Source organism: Colletes gigas, unplaced genomic scaffold, assembly GCF_013123115.1.
Source record: "Colletes gigas isolate AHSC1104 unplaced genomic scaffold, ASM1312311v1 Colletes_gigas_Sc00001, whole genome shotgun sequence".
Taxonomy (NCBI): domain Eukaryota; kingdom Metazoa; phylum Arthropoda; class Insecta; order Hymenoptera; family Colletidae; genus Colletes; species Colletes gigas.
In genome coordinates, this window is record NW_025106630.1 from 9,210,544 (window position 1) to 9,230,531 (window position 19,988).

General features: G+C 41.6%; 2 protein-coding genes across 3 annotated transcripts; both read right to left on the minus strand.

The window, feature by feature from the left end:
* Positions 1–3,413, minus strand: LOC122397349 (40S ribosomal protein S28-like). 2 transcript variants are annotated; one of them, XM_043396850.1, is made up of 2 exons: positions 340–3,413; positions 1–176 (listed from the first exon to the last, which is right to left on the minus strand). In XM_043396850.1, the coding sequence occupies exon 1, from the start codon at positions 594–596 to the stop codon at positions 399–401; it is 198 nt and encodes a 65-aa protein (XP_043252785.1). In that variant the 5' UTR covers positions 597–3,413; the 3' UTR covers positions 1–176; positions 340–398. The 2 variants fall into 2 exon arrangements, with proteins under 2 accessions (XP_043252785.1, XP_043253617.1); XM_043397682.1 differs by having other exon boundaries at positions 297–3,413.
* A 135-nt stretch (positions 3,414–3,548) lies between these two features.
* On the minus strand, positions 3,549–18,226 carry LOC122396631 (ATP-binding cassette sub-family G member 4). The gene is made up of 12 exons (XM_043395618.1): positions 17,687–18,226; positions 12,453–12,622; positions 8,701–8,924; positions 7,433–7,550; positions 7,163–7,352; positions 6,872–7,079; positions 6,603–6,779; positions 5,832–6,193; positions 5,581–5,749; positions 5,414–5,514; positions 5,083–5,238; positions 3,549–5,014 (listed from the first exon to the last, which is right to left on the minus strand). The coding sequence occupies exons 1-12, from the start codon at positions 17,687–17,689 to the stop codon at positions 4,670–4,672; spliced, it is 2,223 nt and encodes a 740-aa protein (XP_043251553.1). The 5' UTR covers positions 17,690–18,226; the 3' UTR covers positions 3,549–4,669.
* Between the last annotated feature and the right edge of the window lie 1,762 nt (positions 18,227–19,988).

Consider the following 19,988-nt stretch of genomic DNA (forward strand, 5'->3'; position numbering starts at 1 on the left):
AAGTTTTATTTGAAAATAGTTTTTAATTACATTTATGTAGCGGCCAGACATGTTATCGTAACTGTTGGCGTCATTGACATATATGTGAGTTTATGTTTCGTTAAAAAACACGTGTATATAAAAACAAATGCTGCTTTCAATTTCTGGGTAAGGATCGTCATTTTTGCTCGTAGGACCTGGGAAATGAATATTCGATCGTCAATAAATTTTTCTGTATTCCCATCGTCGAACGCGATATATTTTTAACCGAACACGCGGCTATAAATATAGTTCTAGGAACAACGCTCGCTCCACACCTTTATCGAATGCTTCCAATATCTGTATAACGGTCGTGTGTACCTGGAAAGGTTCGAATTGTCTTTTGTTCGTTTAGGGAGAACGGTCGTTTCCCGTTTGAATTAACGTAGTCGCCTTGCTTCTCTTTCCGATTCTAACAGGGTCAGAATGTCTCCTTCTCGCACAGGACCCTTCACGTTTCGAATCAGCTGCCTGTTTTGTTCGTTCAGAAATTCCACTTTGACCTGCGTACATTGCCCCTGAGAACCAGTCCTACCGAGAACCTTTACCACCCTTGCGCGTACTATTGGCTTTTCCATATCTCACGATTCTCTCGATCTCTCGATTACCGTTGCACGATTACCCAACTGATTACTGTGCTTTTCACAGATTCGATGGACCGCACTGGAATTCTTGCCAACTTGCGTTATTTTAAACAGTATTCGAAATCACGTTTCAAAGAACGCCGAAAGTCACACGCATGTTCGATCGTACGTAAATAATACCGTAAACGAATATAACGCGAGAAACGTTTCCACGGCGTGTCGCGACGCGTGAACGTGCTTTGTAAAATTCTAATCCCCGGTACGAAAGAAATTAAAAAGCCGACGAAGCTTTTGCTTTGGCAGCATTGGCAAAAGCGAGCTTAAAATAGACGCTCCGGCGTTAGATTGGCCGTTGAAATCCCACGTGTGTATGACGAATTCTTTGGCTGTAAATTTAAATCGTTTCGTTGCAAATGCAAACGTAGCCATTGATCGCGCTGAGTCTGGCACACCGATCGTGTTTTTATTAAAGGTGAATGTATTGCTAATTGAATGACGCCGATCGTCGTACGCATTATACAGATGGTTTATTCATTTGTGCTTTAGTATAAACGTGACATTCCTTGCTTAGAACATGGAACATTATGTACTCGAAAATTTGTATCGCAAGGATCTCCATTCCCCCGGTCTCGCGTGTGTAATTGCTTTTATTCCTTTCCATGCACTTTTCCTTTTGTACACTCTCCGATGTTCGTACACACATGCGCACAGCCTCGCACACGTATACTCGTTTGTTCATATAAAATTACAATACTTGAAAAAATTGTCATGTACTGTACGCGATGCATGGTCGGATAATATGCATTGTATAACGACGTGTATGTGGTACGATTTCGTGTATGTATTTCTCTCTGTGTGTGTGTACGTGTATGTTTTCCAGAAGCGGAAATTTTTATGAATCAATTCTCCTATGCTGCGCATCTATATGCATACGTGGTGTGACATTATTTGTTCGAAGGTCCTGCCCGCAAGTAAGTCGCGTGTAATTAAAAGTTTGCTTGTTCGTTAGTACAGTCTCAGCCCTTGGCGAGCTTTGAACACAATGCGCGCGGATACGTGTGCTGATAAAGTCTGACACGTTGCTGGTTTTCCGTACGTCGGTTAAACTCCTGGCTACGAACACGATAGCGCAGCATTTACAAAGGTTAAACTCGCGCGAAAACTAAGGAACGATCGGCTGACTCTGCAAAACTAACACCCGAACGAATGACAATTGTGATCTAGTTGTAAACGACCGTAACGCGGGTTTAGATCTCGGCTCTCTGTGCACGTTGCGTCTCGGTATCATGATTTGCATCCGCAATCGTTAAGGTTAGTATAGCAGCTATGTTACAGTAGAAGTAAATTGTTAATTCGATTCCGTACATTGTAAATCTCACTTTCGGTACGTGCTAGACGCGGGCCGAAATCTAAACAGTTATATACATGTCTACGCGTTTCAACGTAACAACGAACACTTTCTCGTTTTTTTTCTTATTTTTTTTTTTTGTTTGGTACAAAAAAGCACAACTGTTACACTTTCGTTGTACCTAAACGATTTTACTGCGCCGTTTCTATATCCCGCTTTCGTAGATTCCTATACATTACACCTCTCTATGTACATTTTACAGAATTCTTTTGCGTGTACGCCAAACGATCGTTTGCTGATACTAAATCACAGACATTCCAAGTTACCATCATTGAAACGCATTTGTAACAAAGTGAAAATAAATCGTACGATTTCCAAGCTCGCGGTTCAAGTTTCAACAGTGATTACTCGATCATGATACGATGTTTACTACCGGTTGTTCAACAACAATTAAAATAGTAATAATAACAAAAAAAGATAGAAAAAGAAACGAAATGTTCGCACGTATTAATGCAGTGTCTCGTTGTTTCCTGCCTAGATATTTTGTCAATCTGCTCACTTACGTTAAGAATATTAAGTAAAAGTACAAACGATAATAATAATACATATATATATATATATATATAGCGAGTCTAAAAATATGGAAACTTCTTTTTCATCCCGCTTCCTACGATTCGTAAGATATAATTTCTTCGATTACGTTTTTTACAGCTTAATTTACCATTTGCACGCGAAGCGCGAATTGTTCACTGGGTACAAACCTTTTTAATTACGGAAACGCTACGTCGGCGTACGTCATTCGACGATTCGAAAATCGTTCTACTTTGCGTAATAGTCGTAAAAATGTCTACAGTCCCTAGCTATCCGTGTTCGATCGATTTTTAGACTCGAAGGTGGAAATTAAAAGCGGACTAAAGTTCTGACAAAATTGAGAACGACTCGAGTCGAGTAAAGGAGTACGATTCTGAAGGTTTCGTGTTGTTAATTCCTACATTAATTAGTAGTACGTATGCGATAAGTACTGTCGCTGTTTTACGTAGCTATTCGCCTCGAATATAACAAGCGCGTATCGAAATTTAAATTTTAATACAGTTTCAACCCATCCCTATCGGTACGATAAATTAAACACAACTTAAACTTCGAAGAAGACGATCGTATCGACGAAGATCGTTTACCCTAGATGAAAAAATTATACGTAGAATTTCTATGTAATATTTGGGAATATAAAAATATTTATATGACTATTATTTAACAAATATCATTTCTGTCCATGGAGAACTTCAGTTTAGAAAGTCGAACCAAGGATAACAATATTCATCGGCTATAACGTTAAGATTATTCTGTACTTGGCCGTGTCGCGACTCTTGATAAATTGCTGTACAGCGATATGAGATCCAAATGCGAAGAAAACGAATCAGCGGAATTATAATTGGTTTTTGTCTTATCAGTCGTTGAATAAATTAACCCGACGCGATACAAGCGGTGCATAGGCCGTGAAAATAATTCCTGTATAAGTTTCCAAAACCAGAATAATCTTATTAAATTCGTTAACGTACGGACTCGCGTGCCTATTTTTTGTCTTTTTGTTTTTTTTTTTGTTGTAATATGTATGCTCCCTTCACCTTGCCTTCTCCTCCCCCTCCCTGTAATTAATCGTACTATATCGTAATAAATGTAACAATGTTCAGTACTCTCACTTAAAAGCAAACGCACAGGCAGCTAGTGATTGGTCAGGTGTGAGCTTTTTTTTACAATACATGCTTACCATTTCCTTTTTGCCGCTTAAACGTTATAGTTACCGAATTATAATTATTAATGGAATGACGATATGGGTAAGGATTGATCGCGATCACGTAATAAATCATTTCGTAGTACAAATTACACTATACACACAGTGCCTCGTCGATACATAGAAAAGTATCGGGCGCAGAAATTTGTTTTTGGTACCCCAACGAGATAAACGATTATCCGTCTTTACGTGTATTCGTTGGCATATCTACGAGGCACCATCTTCCATAGCCTAAGTGAATGTGGCGAACGATGTAAACACGAGAACAATAAAGAATCCGTTCTAACCATCGATCCGTAAATTCTATTGCTTATCTATTGAAAAAGTCTATCTTGTTCGCGCGATTCACACGCGCTCGTTGGAGGGACCATGAGTCTTGAACGGGCCTAAGGCTCCTGGCGAGTTTGTAGTAATTGGCTATAAATGTTTGCGTATCGATTCGATGCGTATTATCAACGGTGGTCTCGTCTCGATCTATCAACGATGGATGTACAACTTGACTCTAACTTCTGCGTAGTCTAGTTTCATTAGAAATGCCTAAATGTTTCTATGCGTACGATTCTTTTTTTTTTCAATCAGCCTTCTCGACGTTACTCGCCACGCGACGTTACCGGCCATGACACACTTCGTTCCTGGTTTCGCGCTCGGAACGCATTATCGGGAATGTGGGCCTCGTTTTAACGCTACGAAGCATTTGCATCATTGATGAAACGTTCCGAACGCAGTCTTCCGATTTACGTACGTACGCGTCTATTCTCGATGAGGAAAGAAACTGAGAATCGTAATCGTGAGTGTCGCGAAGACCATTTTCGCCGGAACACGGTACCGTACACACCAGTTCGCGTGATCTTCGACCGAGATCGAGGTGCATCGGACACCCGTGACATCGTCGTGTGTCAATTACTGATCACCCTTCGGTCACTGCACGTTTTAACGAAGAGATCGTAACTTTAGTCTGAGTACAAAGTAGGCGATCACTCTCAAGATAAGCAGAAAACCCGCGAGCGCGACGGCGTCCATCCAGAAGACGCCGTCTTGCATCGACATCTCTTCGAGGAACTTCGTCGGGCTCTTGAAGTGGCAGTAGGCGTCGGAACACTTGAGCTTAGCACGATTATAACCATACACTGAGACCATGGTGCCCTCGAAACTGTACCTGACGTAGCTCACGTACGAAAGAAACTTCAGATACTTTGGAATGGCATCGAAATTGACGAAGAAACCGGAGAACAGAACGATAGGCACCGACGAAACTGGGCCAATGAACACTCCGCTCTGAAACGAGAAACACGTTACATTTCTAATCGAGAATACGTAAATCGTACGCGGCACGTTAATATTACCTCCACACTTAACGCTGCACCTATCACTAAACCGATGGATTGAGAAACTAATGCTGTCAATATACATATAGTTAAATACATTATGAACCTATTCGTTTCCAATGGTTGCGACGTCATGAAATACACTATGACAACGTATGCTATAGAATACACTATCTGCAAAAAAAAGAAGGATTAACAGATTACATTGAGCGTACATTTAAAGTGTATGCCAGTGATTCTCAAACTTTCTTCAAGACGCTGCTCTAATAAAAAAATATTTAAGTTATCCACTCTTTTTTGCAAGGTGCAACTTTTGAAAACCACTGGATATTATGAACGTTATATTTACTTGAAAGGGTACATCAGCCAGGGTTCTCGCAAGATAGTAAGCTTTTACGGAATACCAATAATTTAAATGTTCTCTCACGAATACGGCCATTTCCATTGGAACTGCATATCGGTAAACATTATTTATTAACATTGATATAAACACGACGATCGTCAGGCGTTACTTACACGTGAGAATGGTAGGCATCATAGCGGTGAACATGAGAAACATCACCGTGAAGAAGACGCAACCGGCGTTGCTCATCACTTGCGAGGCCTCGTTGCCGATGTCGTAATAAATCGCACCAATGAGAAACCCAACGATTATGTGCGAAATCAGCCTTACTCTCGTTAATGTCTGCGACAGCGAAAGAATGCTCGATCAGGTGAATGGTTCATGTTAAAAGGGTCTCGGTTCTCGTAAACGTAAATGCACGAACCATGTCTCTTATTTGCGATAAGAAAATTCTCTTAAGGAGGATCCAAAATTGGGTACAGCTATTCGTTGGAAAGCCGACTTTCATCTCTATGCTCTCGGCGCTGTCGAGCAAAGATGTCGTGCAAGAGATCGGCATGTTGATCACCGTACCGCCGTTCGGCTGCTTCACCACCCCGTTTGGTATCAAGGCAGTCTCGGATTTCGTCTCCTGCTGCGGCGATTCCTTCGCTATGTCGTTCGATACAGTTTGCACCGCGTTGATCGTAGCCTGGTTTAGCTGATAATTGGCGCATTTGCCGTTGTTCACGGCCATTACCAATTTATGCACACACTCGCCATGTTCGCCACACGCCACCTCCATCACTGTGCAAAAACGTATGCTATCTTACTTTTTGTTTAAGTAGTGGACATCCTCTTCTCAAAAATGCTATGAACAAACTGGTTTGACACACCAAATCGCTGGACTAGTCAATGACTTCCTCTTTATCTCTACAGTATTTCTCAATGTATACAGCTTACAAGGGCTCGTTTAAATATCGACACACCCATCGGGGAAGTCACCTTGTAAAATGGATCGAACGTTACATGAATTTCTCGAAGCAAGGCTACATTGTAACCGATTTAAGTAAGTTGTATCAGCGGAAAAGTAAACGAATCAGTCGAGTCTCATTAGCATAGATAAATTGTACGCGTTGATGTTGAATGTCAGCTTGGGAGGAGACGATGGAGGCCTTGGGGTATCATTGAAATTCTAGTTGCAATCTCTACGCACCATAATCCGCTGGATTGTGATAGCCAGGACACTCCAGACCCATCGATGACAAAAAGGGGACCAGACCTCCGACGTTACCTTCGTACATGCACTGCCCTTCGGCCAGAAGGTACAGGTGGTCGAACATCTCGAACAATCGAGCACTCGGTTGATGTATCGTACATATGATCGTTCTTCCTGAAATAAATCGAGGGTACAAGCATTTACAAACTATCCAGAAGCATCGTTGACAGAGGATTATTATATAAACAATTCTCTGTTACAGTTACCTCCTCTGCTTAACGATTTGAGCAAACTTAAGCACTGGTAACAGGTCGAACTGTCCAAACCGGAGGTGGGTTCGTCGAAAAACATCACCGGTGGATTGTTCACGAGCTCCAACGCGATTGATAGCCTCTTCCTCTGGCCCCCGCTGAGGCAATGTGATTGCGTGTTGCTCGCGTCGCTTAGGCCAAGTGTTTCGATGATTTCTTCGATCTGCGCGGTACACGGATTTACGTTAGAAAGCGTCGACTTTCGTAAACATTCTAAGAGGAGGAAATCGAATTTCACCAACGCACCACTACTTTCTTCTCCCTCGCGCTGATGTCCTTCCCGAGCTTCAGATTCGCCGAAACCGTCATCGCCTCGTACACCGTCAAATGGGGCAGCAGACGATCGTCCTGCATTATGTAACAGGACATCTTCCGAAATCTCCTCAGGTTCCTGTCCTTGCCGTTTATCAGCACGGAGCCGCTCAGGTGAGACGTTCTGGAAACGAGGAGAGCGACGTTACACGTAATACGTTTCTGATTCGGTATATCGGCGCAAATGTCGAGGACGATACTCACTTGTAACCCGCCAGAACGTTCATGAGCGTACTCTTCCCGGCGCCGGAAGGACCCATGATGGCGGTCAGCTCTCCCGATCGGAATTTTCCGTTCACGCATTTCAATATCGTCTTGTAACCTGCGACGTAAAATTACGCGAACAAATGATACATTTATAATTGTTTCATAATTTTCTATAAGAGGTAAATCGAAGGTAGGTAATTTCTTTGCGTCAGGGGAAAAATCATTTCTCCTGGGTGTACCGGTTAGCGGTTATAAATAATCGCAGGTTGTAGGGTTAAGGTCGCCCACTTTTTTTCCTTCGATTCCGTTAGCTCTCTATCGATCTATAGTTTCACGATTTACGTAACGTTTCGCATTGCCAAAATAGAATCCGCGGCTCTTGGCAAGTTCGCCGCGTTCCCGCGGATAAGGCATAGAAATTACGTTAAACCGTCGGTTTCACGGGCAGCTGGATCCTCCGGGTGCAGCTGCACCTCTGAGGTGCATCCAGACCGCAACAGGAATCTGTACGAGCGTCCCTATTGATTCTTTTTAGCTAGGTCGTTCGCACGCGTTGTTCGACGAAATGCCTACCGAATGCGTCTTCGAATCATCTTCGATGACATTAGACACAAAACACAGTATCATTTAAACGACTTTTACCACTAATAAATCGAACTGAGAATTCTTTAAAATAAATTTTAATAATTTCAACCTGTCGAGCAACTGTGACGATGACTAGCAAAGCGCTATTGAATACAAACTATATATGGAGTAAGAAATATGGCGGCTATGGAAATCGAAGGCTATCTCTGACATGTTAAAACAGAAGTACGATCGGAGATATAATTTTATTTCCAATTAGTTTTTAATACGAGTATGGATCGCGTGCCCAGCTCGATATCACAGGACAAAGGGTTAAAAACAGGTATATCAAACGCGCGACCCATTTCACGGCCCGCTTAACCCTTCTATTATTATTTGTTTTTATTTTTACTTCCTCGATAACGATTAAGATCACAGAATTTTCCCTATGTTTTACTGATCCGAGAAGACTCAATTTGTGTCCAGTTTTTCTCCGATTGATGCATTCTGTGCAAACGTGACGCATAGCGCCTATTAAACTCTGACACTTCCGGTTCGTAAGGATTTCCAGACAATTTTTCTTTGCTCCAATTTCGAGTTGCTCAAGCTTTCTAATCGAGACCAAAATCTCAGCGTATAGTAGTGACTTGGTTCGAGTTTTAGGGGATTCTGTTGGAATGTGGAAGGCTTGTGATATCAACCTCTCTTTCTTCCTTCGGATACGCTGTATGCCAGGTTCTTGAACTCAATGTCAACCGGTGGCCTCTTCGGGAGGTGCGTCAGTGTCACTGCTGGCCTCTTACCATCCTGGCCAGGACTATGGTTCGGTACCTTCCTCGCGAACATGCTGCTGCTACACATCGCAACCGCGGCGCCATTCGTCGCGCTGCCGTTGCAATTGCAGGGGAGATTGTTCTGCGAGTCACTGTAACACAAGACGGAACGTTTCACGACACGCGATTTAGAATCTTATTCCACGACGATGGTGTCCAAACTTTTCTACGACGCTAAACGAAACTCGAATTAACGTGTCCGTGCACACGACTCGAAACGAGAGTCTCATTGCATAAAATATTATCTGCAACAATCACACTCGGATTTATAAGTTCGTCGACCCGGTGTAGTTTTCTTTAGAACCACGCTATGCTTTTAATCGTCATTTATCATTCGAAAATTTATTAACACGTTCGTTACCATGCGTTTAACTAATCACGTAAGTTTATGTGACACGCGTCTTGTTTATCACGTGATTTATGTAACGCTTTAATTCTAGTCGCGAACGCGTAACAGCCGTGATTTGTATTATTTTTTAGAATTTCTTTCCTACGTTTGTTGCGTTAAAAAAGACTGGTTTTTATTGGTCTGCAATTAACAAGTATCAGAATGTAAATGGAATGTAAATGTAGGAACAAAAAATGCACTGGAGGAACTGAAGAAGAAAACATAGAATCTGTTGATATAACTGTGACATAAAACGATCGTAAATGTGTTATTTAATGATAATATTAACGTGTTTTTGGTCTTAAAACTCTGTTTCTTTCCCTGGTCTTTGACAAAGAATTTCCCGTACGCTTCGAGAAATTGTGAGTCAGTTTCCATGCTCGGAAATTATTGCAGACCAATGCGACTCGTGCAGTTAAATAATTGTTGGCTCACGTTTCCGCGAACTCCGCGTTTAAGTGAAACTAATAAAGAACGGTTCGCCCAACGCCACTTTACCGAGTTCCAGGCTTCTGCTGAAATTCTACGTTTAATGGTCCCTTTTCTCAACAAGGAAAGGCCTAAAGATCTCTCATCGCGCGTAAAAGTATCGCGAAAAGGCGTTCAACGACGCAATGTACGCGAATTATTTATAGACGGAGGATATGTTGTGTGTGATCGAAACGAAAGGATGAGTCAGAGTTGGAACAGTAAAAAGTTGGTGCGAGCCACGGTACAACGAATTCAAATATTCATAGAACGAGCAACGTTAATAAAATATATTCTGTCCGACGAGGCTGACGAAAAATCAGCAAATGTATCCGTCCAATTCGAGCTGTGGAATATAACAGGGGTTCGATCGTGGCTCATTTTTCGCCACACGTGTCTCCTATCGGGTTAAAATTAGTTATAGAAGCCATACTAGACGAGCACATTGCGGTTTGTCATGTGTAATTTAATCTCACACTTAATCCTAGTTTTAAGGTTTCGGTAAAATTGAGAAATAATCGATATCGACAGTCGCAACAACGGTCGATCACATTTTTATCAGTCTTAAAATTTCGCCAAATTAATTATCTAAGAATGCCCTATCGCACAATTAAATCTGACATCGACGTCAATGTTTTCAAACCAGAATTAATTAACGCACTTTATAGATTTTATAAAAAATAAATTTAAATTCATGAAGCAACTCAAGGAGGACTAGTATCCATTTGTTTCTACGTGTTTGTTTATCAATTCCTACTGCAAACGTATTTTTCGTTTCCAAAATGAAACACATGTAATCACCACGCGAATGCTATTTTATTCCACGCGATACGAATTAAATGGCAAATCGCGGAAGAAGTTCCTTTAGAACTTTTCAACGATTTCGTATCTATGAACGGCGGAGCGGTGCACGACGAAAGAAACGAGGAAAAGTGCTCTTCGACGGAGCCTAAGTTTTACCGCGATCAATGGGGAGAACCTTGAGTTCCGTTTTAGACATATTTGGGATGTACATACGTAGCCACTTCGCGTGCTCGATGTCGACTCGATGACCGCGCTCTATCTCATTCATTGTTTGTACCATGAAACCCATCCGATAGAATAGAATTGCAGTTTAGTTCAGGGCGTGAAAGCAAAGGTCACGGATGCAGAACAGTTGCTTGGAATTCGATGATTTCATTCTGAATATCATTACTTATTTGTGACCGTCCAGTTAAACGTGCTCGCAGTTAGTCACAGAGCATCGTAATCATAGATCAAAGTTCAAAACAATCGACTTGGCAAACCCCCCTTTCGATATATTGTAATAATTGTTTGAAAGATATAAAAGGTCGCTGTTCTACGCCATAGAGTCTTTACAATATTCTTTATTCCATAGTACAGGCGCACTACAATGATAAACATACAACATTTATACGATCAGAACTGTTTTAATTTCGCCCAAAAATTTCTCCACCTACTCGAATTTTTTTCTCGACAATGCGTAGGATTTCGAGGGTATGCGTATTCACCAAAAATGATTGTATTTAACCCCTGCAGCGAAAAATAATTTTTTCAGAACGATTCGAAATTTTTTAATTTCGCCGAAAAATTTCCGCGCTTCCTGAATTTTTTTCTCGAAAATGGATAGGATTTCGGAGGTATGTGTATTCACAATAATTGATTGTAATTAACCCCTGGAACTAAAAATAATTTTTTCAGAACGATTCGAAATTTTTTAATTTCCCCGAAAAATTTCCGCGCTTCCTGAATTTTTTTCTCGAAAATGGATAGGATTTCGGAGGTATGTGTATTCACAATAATTGATTGTAATTAACCCCTGGAACTAAAAATAATTTTTTCAGAACGATTCGAAATTTTTTAATTTCATTTTTTAATAACTATATTCTTGATTTTCGTCTTACTTTGGCCTCTAGAATCTTCTATTAAAATTTTTCCCAGGGGTGGCTGAAAGTGTGGACATACAATATGCGTGCCATGAGCCATCGAAATACTGAGTAAAGCAATTAGGTAATTGACTCAATCTTTGTTTACTTTTAAGGGTACGAGACTCCTTTGTCACCGCTCGTCGCTTTCGATGCAATTTCGTTGATTCGAAATCTATTAGCGAGGAACAGGCTGGACAGTTATTATTACAAACTGCTTGAAAAGGTATCATTGAAACCCGAATTGAAGCAAACTAATGAAAAAGCAAACTTCCAGATCACCGTATTCAGTCCATCTTGTTGAATGCTTTGTATACTGTTCTGCATCATTGTACAAACGTACGAGGCTACTGTTCGTGTCTTGCCTTGTTCACGATGGAACCTTAGAAAAAAAAAAATACTGTCTCGATTTAGACGATGTTTCAGGGTCAGAGAAAGATGCAATCGCTTAAAAGGCATATGCATACGCTTCGTTTAATCTACGAGAGAAATTCCGTAAGAAACGATCGATGAAGATAAACCGTAGTCCAGGCTTATCCTCTTTTGTAGACTTTATACCCGGGTCTCGTATGCAAATCCAAGTCGCTCGAAATTCAAATATCTTTGCTACTTGTAATTCGTAGTATTCTTTGGGGATACGAGTCGCTATGTAAATATGTACGTATCGCGGCAACGAACCTTTGCAATTCTTCGTCGGCTTGAACTTCGACAAAGGAATTTTCTTGAAACGTTTACCCACGCTATCGCATTCCTTTACAGCAAAACTCTATTTTTTTCTAACGTGGACAAAACTTTGGTCGATCGTTTCTTATAGTCCGATCGGTATATGAGTAATTTACCTGAATATTGCATTGTTGAGGTTCTCCAAGTGTAGCGTGGGTGGAGGGGACTTGATCGTCACCTGGTGACTTCCGCCTGGTATGAACTGAACTTGTTCATCGCCGCTGTACCTGGATCCTCCACCGCCGCCCAGAGTGAGATTCTTCAGATCTGCCATCATCTGCTGATGCTGAAACAACAAGGTAGCCCCCATTGAACGTCACCGCGTTCGACGAGATCTTTCTTTGTCGCGGGAAACAAAGAGAAATGTTGTTGCTCGCGCGTCGACCAGTCACCGAGAAGTTAATCGAGGCGTCACGCGAGAACGTGCGTCAGGTAACGTGCAATACAAAGAACGAGAGGCCTTCCACCGATGGACGAAACTTTGTTATACCGATTCAACGTCCAGCACAGGTCTCTTTCTTCTATCGTTATTAATCGTTGCGATCGAAGGCCACGTGATTCCGTTTCCACCAAAAATATCACGCAAAACGTGAAGTCGTTGTTAATACAAATTGACGATTTTCGTATTTGTCGCGACATGGCAGCCAGGTACAAATTGGCCAAAGTTTGACACGACTGTACTAAATAACACCGACTATTGGCCGATGTACCGTGTTGGCACGCAGCTCACGACCGTCTGCCTCGCGTCCTTCCTAAAACAACTATCGAACCAATGCATTCTGATGCGTCACGTTTTCGAGGAAGGGCTCCCGTTCCCGTCGATATCGATAAGGCCTTTTCATCGCGCGAGAAGCAAATTTCGAACAGTCCCCCCTGCTTGTAAACAAACGAATGAAGCGTCAGACATTTTGTCAGGCGGCCGCGGCAAAGCGCGACAGGAATTTCATCGCGTACGCTTTTAAAGAGTCCTGAGGACATCGATGAATCATGTGCATTTAAAAGCAAGTTCTCTGGAACTGTCAAAACGAGTCCGCGGACAAAGAGCTTTCTCCTTTTTGCCCGCGGAGCTGCGTTTTCTATCCTTTTAGGCTTTATTGCCGCGCATTAACGGGAGGATAAGTCCTAACATTATCCGTCACGTTCCCGTGAGGTGAATAAATCTACCTCAAGTATCGTAAAAAAGATTCTCGAAATTTCTGAGACCGATATTAGATGACGATTGAGATAAATGGGATTATGGGATAATTAAAGGAATCTGAATCGGTAAAAATAGTAGCGATATTAAGCGTTTATCGTTCGATCGTTTAGTTCTGGCAAGTAAATAACAATTATCTTCTCGAGGGCCTACGAGATATGAAATTGACACGAAAATGAAAAGCTTGCCAATAAACCTGATGGACCACTTGATCGATCTTGGTTGAATCACAATTTATTGATACGCATTGTAAATGATTGTACTGGTACTGTAAAATATTCGAATCTCGAGGGAACGTTAGACCTTTCGCGTGATCTATTATGCAAAGTCTACATAGATTTCCCGTCTAAAGGCTTTTAATCCTCTTTTGAAGATAACGAAAACAGTAACAGTGGAAATTGGCATAACGCCAGGAAAGAACACCTTCTGTGTTAAAGGGGGTATTCTAGTCCGGCTACGAAAGAGGGGAGACGTCTTTGAAAGTTTTCAAATCGAAAACTGTTCTATGATATTAGCTCGAAACTTTGCACCGTAATTGACACAGGTCTTATTAGCTTAAATAAATTTTTTTCATACAATAATACACGATGGCTAATACACGCTTTTGTTATTGGTTCAACACTTGCCTTTACCAGACATTTTTCCAACGATCAGTTTCGATATACGTACTGTAATCAACACCTGCGTGATAAAGTTGTTATGGCTTTGTTATTTTTAAACAATTTTTATAAAGTCATTCAAGAGCATCATCATTCAATTTTCTGACATTAAACGATTCATTTTTACAACATTTATTTGTATTTCATAAGCCTTTGAAAAGGCTTTCCTTTGGCCGTATTTTGCACAGATTTTTTTGTTGAAAAATTCATAAAAATTCCGTGTTTTTCGATTCACTTGGCCTAGGAAGTATTCTTAAGCGATCATCAAAGTTCGTTCCACTTGTAATCGTCTGTTTCCCAGATTTTATTTGTTCTTAATGACAGATAGTAAAATCGGAATTAATGTAACTCGAGCGCTGTTGTACATTTCAATCACAAGTGCTATCCGTGCCACTCGATTACGAGTACAAAGTATAGAAAGATATGATAAGGAACATTGTTGCACGGATGTTAGAATTCTTTTGATATCAATGAACAATCATTCAGGGATCAATGATAATTTCGTCCGATCGATCAAGCGAACTTTGTTCTTTCTACGCGATCTTCCGCGAATCACAGTGATGTTAAATACTAAACATCCTTTTACAATGTTACATTTGCAAGTAAATCACTCTATAATACCCGATAAGACGTTGATTTATTATTTAAACATGTTCTGTGTATTGATTTATCTAAAAATTTTTATTCATTATTCGTACATAAAATTTACCCAACTGGGGCAGTATTGTTAGCCAATCATGTGATGATCAACGGTCGTAATGTTTCGAAGAAATATGCAAAGAAGCGCTTTGAAGGCAACCATGAGATGGTGGGGATCGAACAAGCACGTGGCATGTGTTATGGCAGTGTGGATCGCGAAGCTGGTTACAATATGTGAATTCAGACAACAAAACTAGCATTGACCCTGCGGCGCGAAATATAAACATGATTGTTACTTAGGATATGCACGGCACAATAATGACAATGTGCATACATTTTTTAATTCTAAATATGATACAAAACACGAGCGTTGGAAGAGTTATGAGAACAGATAAATTATTTAAAATCGCAAGTCTTTATACATGATGTCTACAATTCATTATAATAATAATAGTTTTTCAGAACAGGTTCAAATAATAAACAATACAAGAAACAGAACAGATGCGAGTAAGCCCAACAACAAGATGATTTCTCTACTTATATAATTCAAAACACGCAATCGATCTTGGTTAACGTTAATATTTGTTTGATATTAATTGATATTCAGAAGAGAGCCAACGTGGACGAGGGTCAGACTTTTAAATCTATGAATATATTCAAAGGCTTCGCGACAAAGTTGAATGTATTACCATATCAATCGTTAATAGTATTGCGATAAATAAATGCAACATAATCAACCGACGAAAAGCAAGAGGAACAATTTTCGATATTTACATTTTATCTAAACTGCAACGGTATACAAGCAATTATGTTTTTTTTCTTGGTCGTAACCTGAGAATGAAATGGGTAAACGCGAACACGTGACAGAAATTGAACCGATCATCGCTGTACGCGACACGTATAGCACGTTTTCGCGAAACAGACACCTGCGCGTTTTCGTGCTTTCACCTGGCGGGACGATCGTCCGTAATGAGTTTCGTGCTATTATCGTCGGTAACGTTCGAACGGTCCGCGATTGCCACAAACACTCGTGCGGACGGTCAAGGATCGCGTACGATATTTTTGTCGCTCGGCCAACAAACTCGTAGACGCATTATGGTACGATATTCTCTCACGCCTAAATCGGTCTGGATCGCAAAGGGTCAATGGCCACGATCGTCCATAGAATCCACGATTTCTCTAACGCAACGGTTTCCAAACTGTTTCAAAGGCACTCTAAAAATAAGAACAATTATTTAATTTAAGACTACCAAAAGGAAGCTTTTAAGGAAAAACTGTCAGCAAAAATGTCACTAACAAATAAATGATATTTACCACACGATGATTATGATTTAATTTCCCAGTGATAGATGTCATGTCATTCATTTTCTTTGTGCAAAGCATATCGTTCCTGGAGAGTTCAAAATGGCGTAAGAAAAGTACACTCATTGAAACGTGGAAAATTTATGGTGATTGGGAATTACCGAATGTGCAAGATTTCTTATCATAGCGATTACGACGACAGTCTGTTCTGAAATCTGTGAAACAGGAGGCTGTCGAAGCGATTACTCGCTTCTAAGGCAAGGATTACTGGGTCAGCCCTACTGACGAGTCCACCAGGAATACCTGGACAGAATGCCAAATTATTTTCATGATCATCACGTACGATAAGACCAACTAATCTACATACCAATCTGTACCAAGAGCAACAAAATTTATATCTTTTCCAATCATGATCGAGTAATTTTTAAAAACACGAAACAGATATTATTTCTCATTTTCAAATGGCACATTATGCACATTTTTCTACACGAAAATATTATTTTCGTACCCCCCCTTGAATCGTAAGTTGACACGGAATTGCGGTTTATATTAGTTCGATTCGACTGTATTTCTTAACCTCCCCCATGCCTTTTGTACATTGAACTTTACGTAGATTGATCGATTATTTTTCAAAACAAAATAATTAGTTGAAGTAACGAATGTCGTATACCTACGATACATTCCATAAAATTGAACTCTGAAACGAACTCATTTATTCCTTCTGATTTTCTTGCGTAAAATAAAAAGAAACAAAAATTTAGACTCTATGAGGTTAAGGAGCACGTGTAGCGTGCAGAATCGCGACAATAAATCGTGCTCTTTAGGGCATCGATCCAGCTCTAGGCTGTCTTATTCCGCCGTATCATCGAATCTTTATTTTGCCATAATTCCCGAATAATTTTCCGTCCACGTGCACCGAGGGTATATCCGCCTTAAAAATATAGGAAAGTTTTGCGACGAGTCACGTTGGACGTAACTCTATCCACTGGAAGCACCGAGTGTCGTGCCAAGAATCGAACCCGAGAACTATTATTTTTCTCCCGTAACTTGAAAATTCGCGACAACGGCACGTTGGACAATGCAATCAATGATTCGCGCGATATATGCACAAAATTGATGTGCTCTTTTCCTTCGAGTCATCGTAAATAAAATTACGGTAGCGGTGTGGTTCGTCGTGCGTGTATCTCAATTACAGAGACGGGAATGGTAGGAACATTGAGAGGGACCGTGAAAAATAAGTGGGTCATCCTGTAATATGCAAACAAAACGATCCAAACCGACACATGCATTTAAGCGTCGTGAAGTTAGAAATCGTTCGAACGAAGGTGCCTGTCAATCGTACGTCCGCGGCTCTTGCAACCGCTCCGCGTTCCGATACAAGGTTAGACGAGCGAACAACGGAAAGCGGTGGACAAGTTCTAGTCCTGGTGGACAAAGAAGAAAGGCGTTTAACCCCACTATCGGAGCAGGAGTGCGGGATAAGCTGTCACTTGGAAATCCAGCGGAAGCAACGTGCGAAAATAACGCGTGCAGGGAAAAGGGGGATCGGACTCACCATCGGTCGAACGTGGATTTCGCTATTCTAGCAACGTCCGAACTCATGCCCTGACGATGACGCTGTGCATCCTCTGTTTCTCCGCCCCTTGTTCGGTCGCTCCACCATGCACTGCACTCCCCGTTTCCAAGATAATCGTGATCGCACGGTAATCACAGTACTAAAGTACAAGTTCGATAGACCCCGATGTATGTATATATACACACATGTATGCACGTCTATATATACATACAAAACGCATATATCGTTACGATGTGCTTTTAATCCTCGCCTTCGTTTTCCCGACGATCGATGAGGTGTTTTCCGAATTGCGAAGCTGCATTCGTCCCCGAGGGATGTCGTACGCGATTGTTTCGCAGTTTTCTGCGTGTCACGGAGCCCCGCGTACACGCACACGGCAACCACACGCGACAGAGATGAAATCGCGAGAACGCGGCCAACCGATCCGCGCTGCGAACTGCGACTGACAGCTCGGAGAGAAACGATCAGCCGACGCAACACACCGTACTGGAATCAGCTGTGTCGCGCTGTGCACCGCCGTTCGCCTCCGCCAACGAAATGAACTGAGCTGTTCGTGTCGACAGCCAGGGACGACTACGATAATCAGGGCCCTCTACTTCACGCGCGCTTCCTACCGTCCCCCGCGGCTTCTTGACTACGCGCCGCTGGGGAGTAGCTGCTACCCTTTCATTACGTATGACTCAGACCGTTTCTTTTTCAGCCTCAACCGATCCCGAGAACTGTTCCCTGACAACTGACCGCAATGAAATCTGTTAAATTCGTTGCCCTGATGTATCGAAACGAGCAACGGCCTGCGCTTCAATTTCGCAGCGGTCCGTTTGAAAGCTTACCACAAAACGGAACACGGGCCAAATGGTATTCGAACCACAAACAAAAGTACCATACAACCGCGGCCCCTGGTGTTGATCTATCGAACTATTCATAACCATTTTATTTTTTTTAAATTTAATAGTAAATATTGATTTCGGAACATTTTTAACTTGAACGATATTGAGCTTCTTTAATCGTGTAGATAACATCTTATCGTAAATACATGTTAATTTTATAATAATTATCACAAAAGAATTTCGTTATAAAATAATGTGTGTATGATCTGATGTCGAAGATTCCGATGAGTAATCTCTGGTTTGTATTTCGCGAATAACGAATAAACAGTTGTTTAGCTTTTATTTTGTTATGTCGCCAACCGGAAGTTACGCTCTCGTTGAGAATAGTACGCGTGAAACCGTTAATTTGATCCGTTTTTCTTAGACGGCGGATATACTATCTTACGTAAAAAGCTGCCGAGGTTCCCAAGAAAGGAAGAACCGATGACTATGAAATTTTCTGAACATTACTCCCGGTCGAAGCGGTTCTGTATAATGATACCACGGATCAAGTATGGATCGTTTCTTTGCAATTTGCGTGCACGACGCGAGACGAGATTCGAAGGCCGAAGATCATAGACGAATATAGTTTTATCGGAATAGTAGATTAAGATTAATTAAATAATTAACCTCTAGAAACTTTGTGATTAGTTTCCAGTACTTGACCTTCGACCTTTGTTCCAATTTGTACAAAATGTATCACGTGTAGATACATCTATCAACGTACAGGTGTCTAATTATAAAAATATTCGTTAGATACACGTAGACACACGTGCCTCGGTTCAGGGTTCCAATTTCTATTCAACGAGTAACGGGAAAGAGCACGGTTTACTTTCATTTGGACAAGAATTTTTGTCTGCTTCCGCCAACGTATTACTACAGACGCAATCAGAGCCTCGACGGTGCCGTGGCGAAAAATTCCGTTCGAATTTCGCGAGTTTCGGCGTCGCGTCGGGGGGCCTCGGGACGCTGCAGCTCGTTCCTGCGTTTTCTCGCGCATGTACGATAATGTACTTGGTTGTCGTAGGGTCGAGATTCCCGCGACCGTCCACGTGAATTTCGACCGCGGTGGCGTCGTTGTTCCGCTGGTCCGCGAGACGTGGAAGGGGTGAATGACGGAAAGGAGAAACGAACCGAACGCGTTGGTGAGACCGAGACAAGGAATGGCGGAGCGTGAAACGTAGTGGTAGAAGGAAAATGGAGGGGAAACGGCAAAGGAGAAAGGAGAATGAGTTACCACATGCTGCGGGTCGATACACTAGCACGAAACTCGATGTTCGGTGCAAGTGTACTGATCGGGTTCGCTAGCACCGACGACACGTTGTTCGACTTGCCACGAGTGCAAAGAGAGAGACGGATAGATGTTATAAAGGATCGTGGTCGAGGGCTAGTGCACTTGCGAATGAAGACGAAGT

Coding starts and splice junctions, on each gene's coding strand:
- LOC122397349 (XM_043396850.1), bottom strand. CDS start 596: ATGGAAAAGCCAATAGTACGCGCAAGGGTGGTAAAGGTTCTCGGTAGG.
- LOC122396631 (XM_043395618.1), bottom strand. Junction 5,239..5,413: donor TGGCTGATGTACCCTTTCAA/GTAAATATAACG, acceptor TTTTTTTTGCAG/ATAGTGTATTCTATAGCATA. Junction 5,015..5,082: donor GTGCAGCGTTAAGTGTGGAG/GTAATATTAACG, acceptor TTCTCGTTTCAG/AGCGGAGTGTTCATTGGCCC.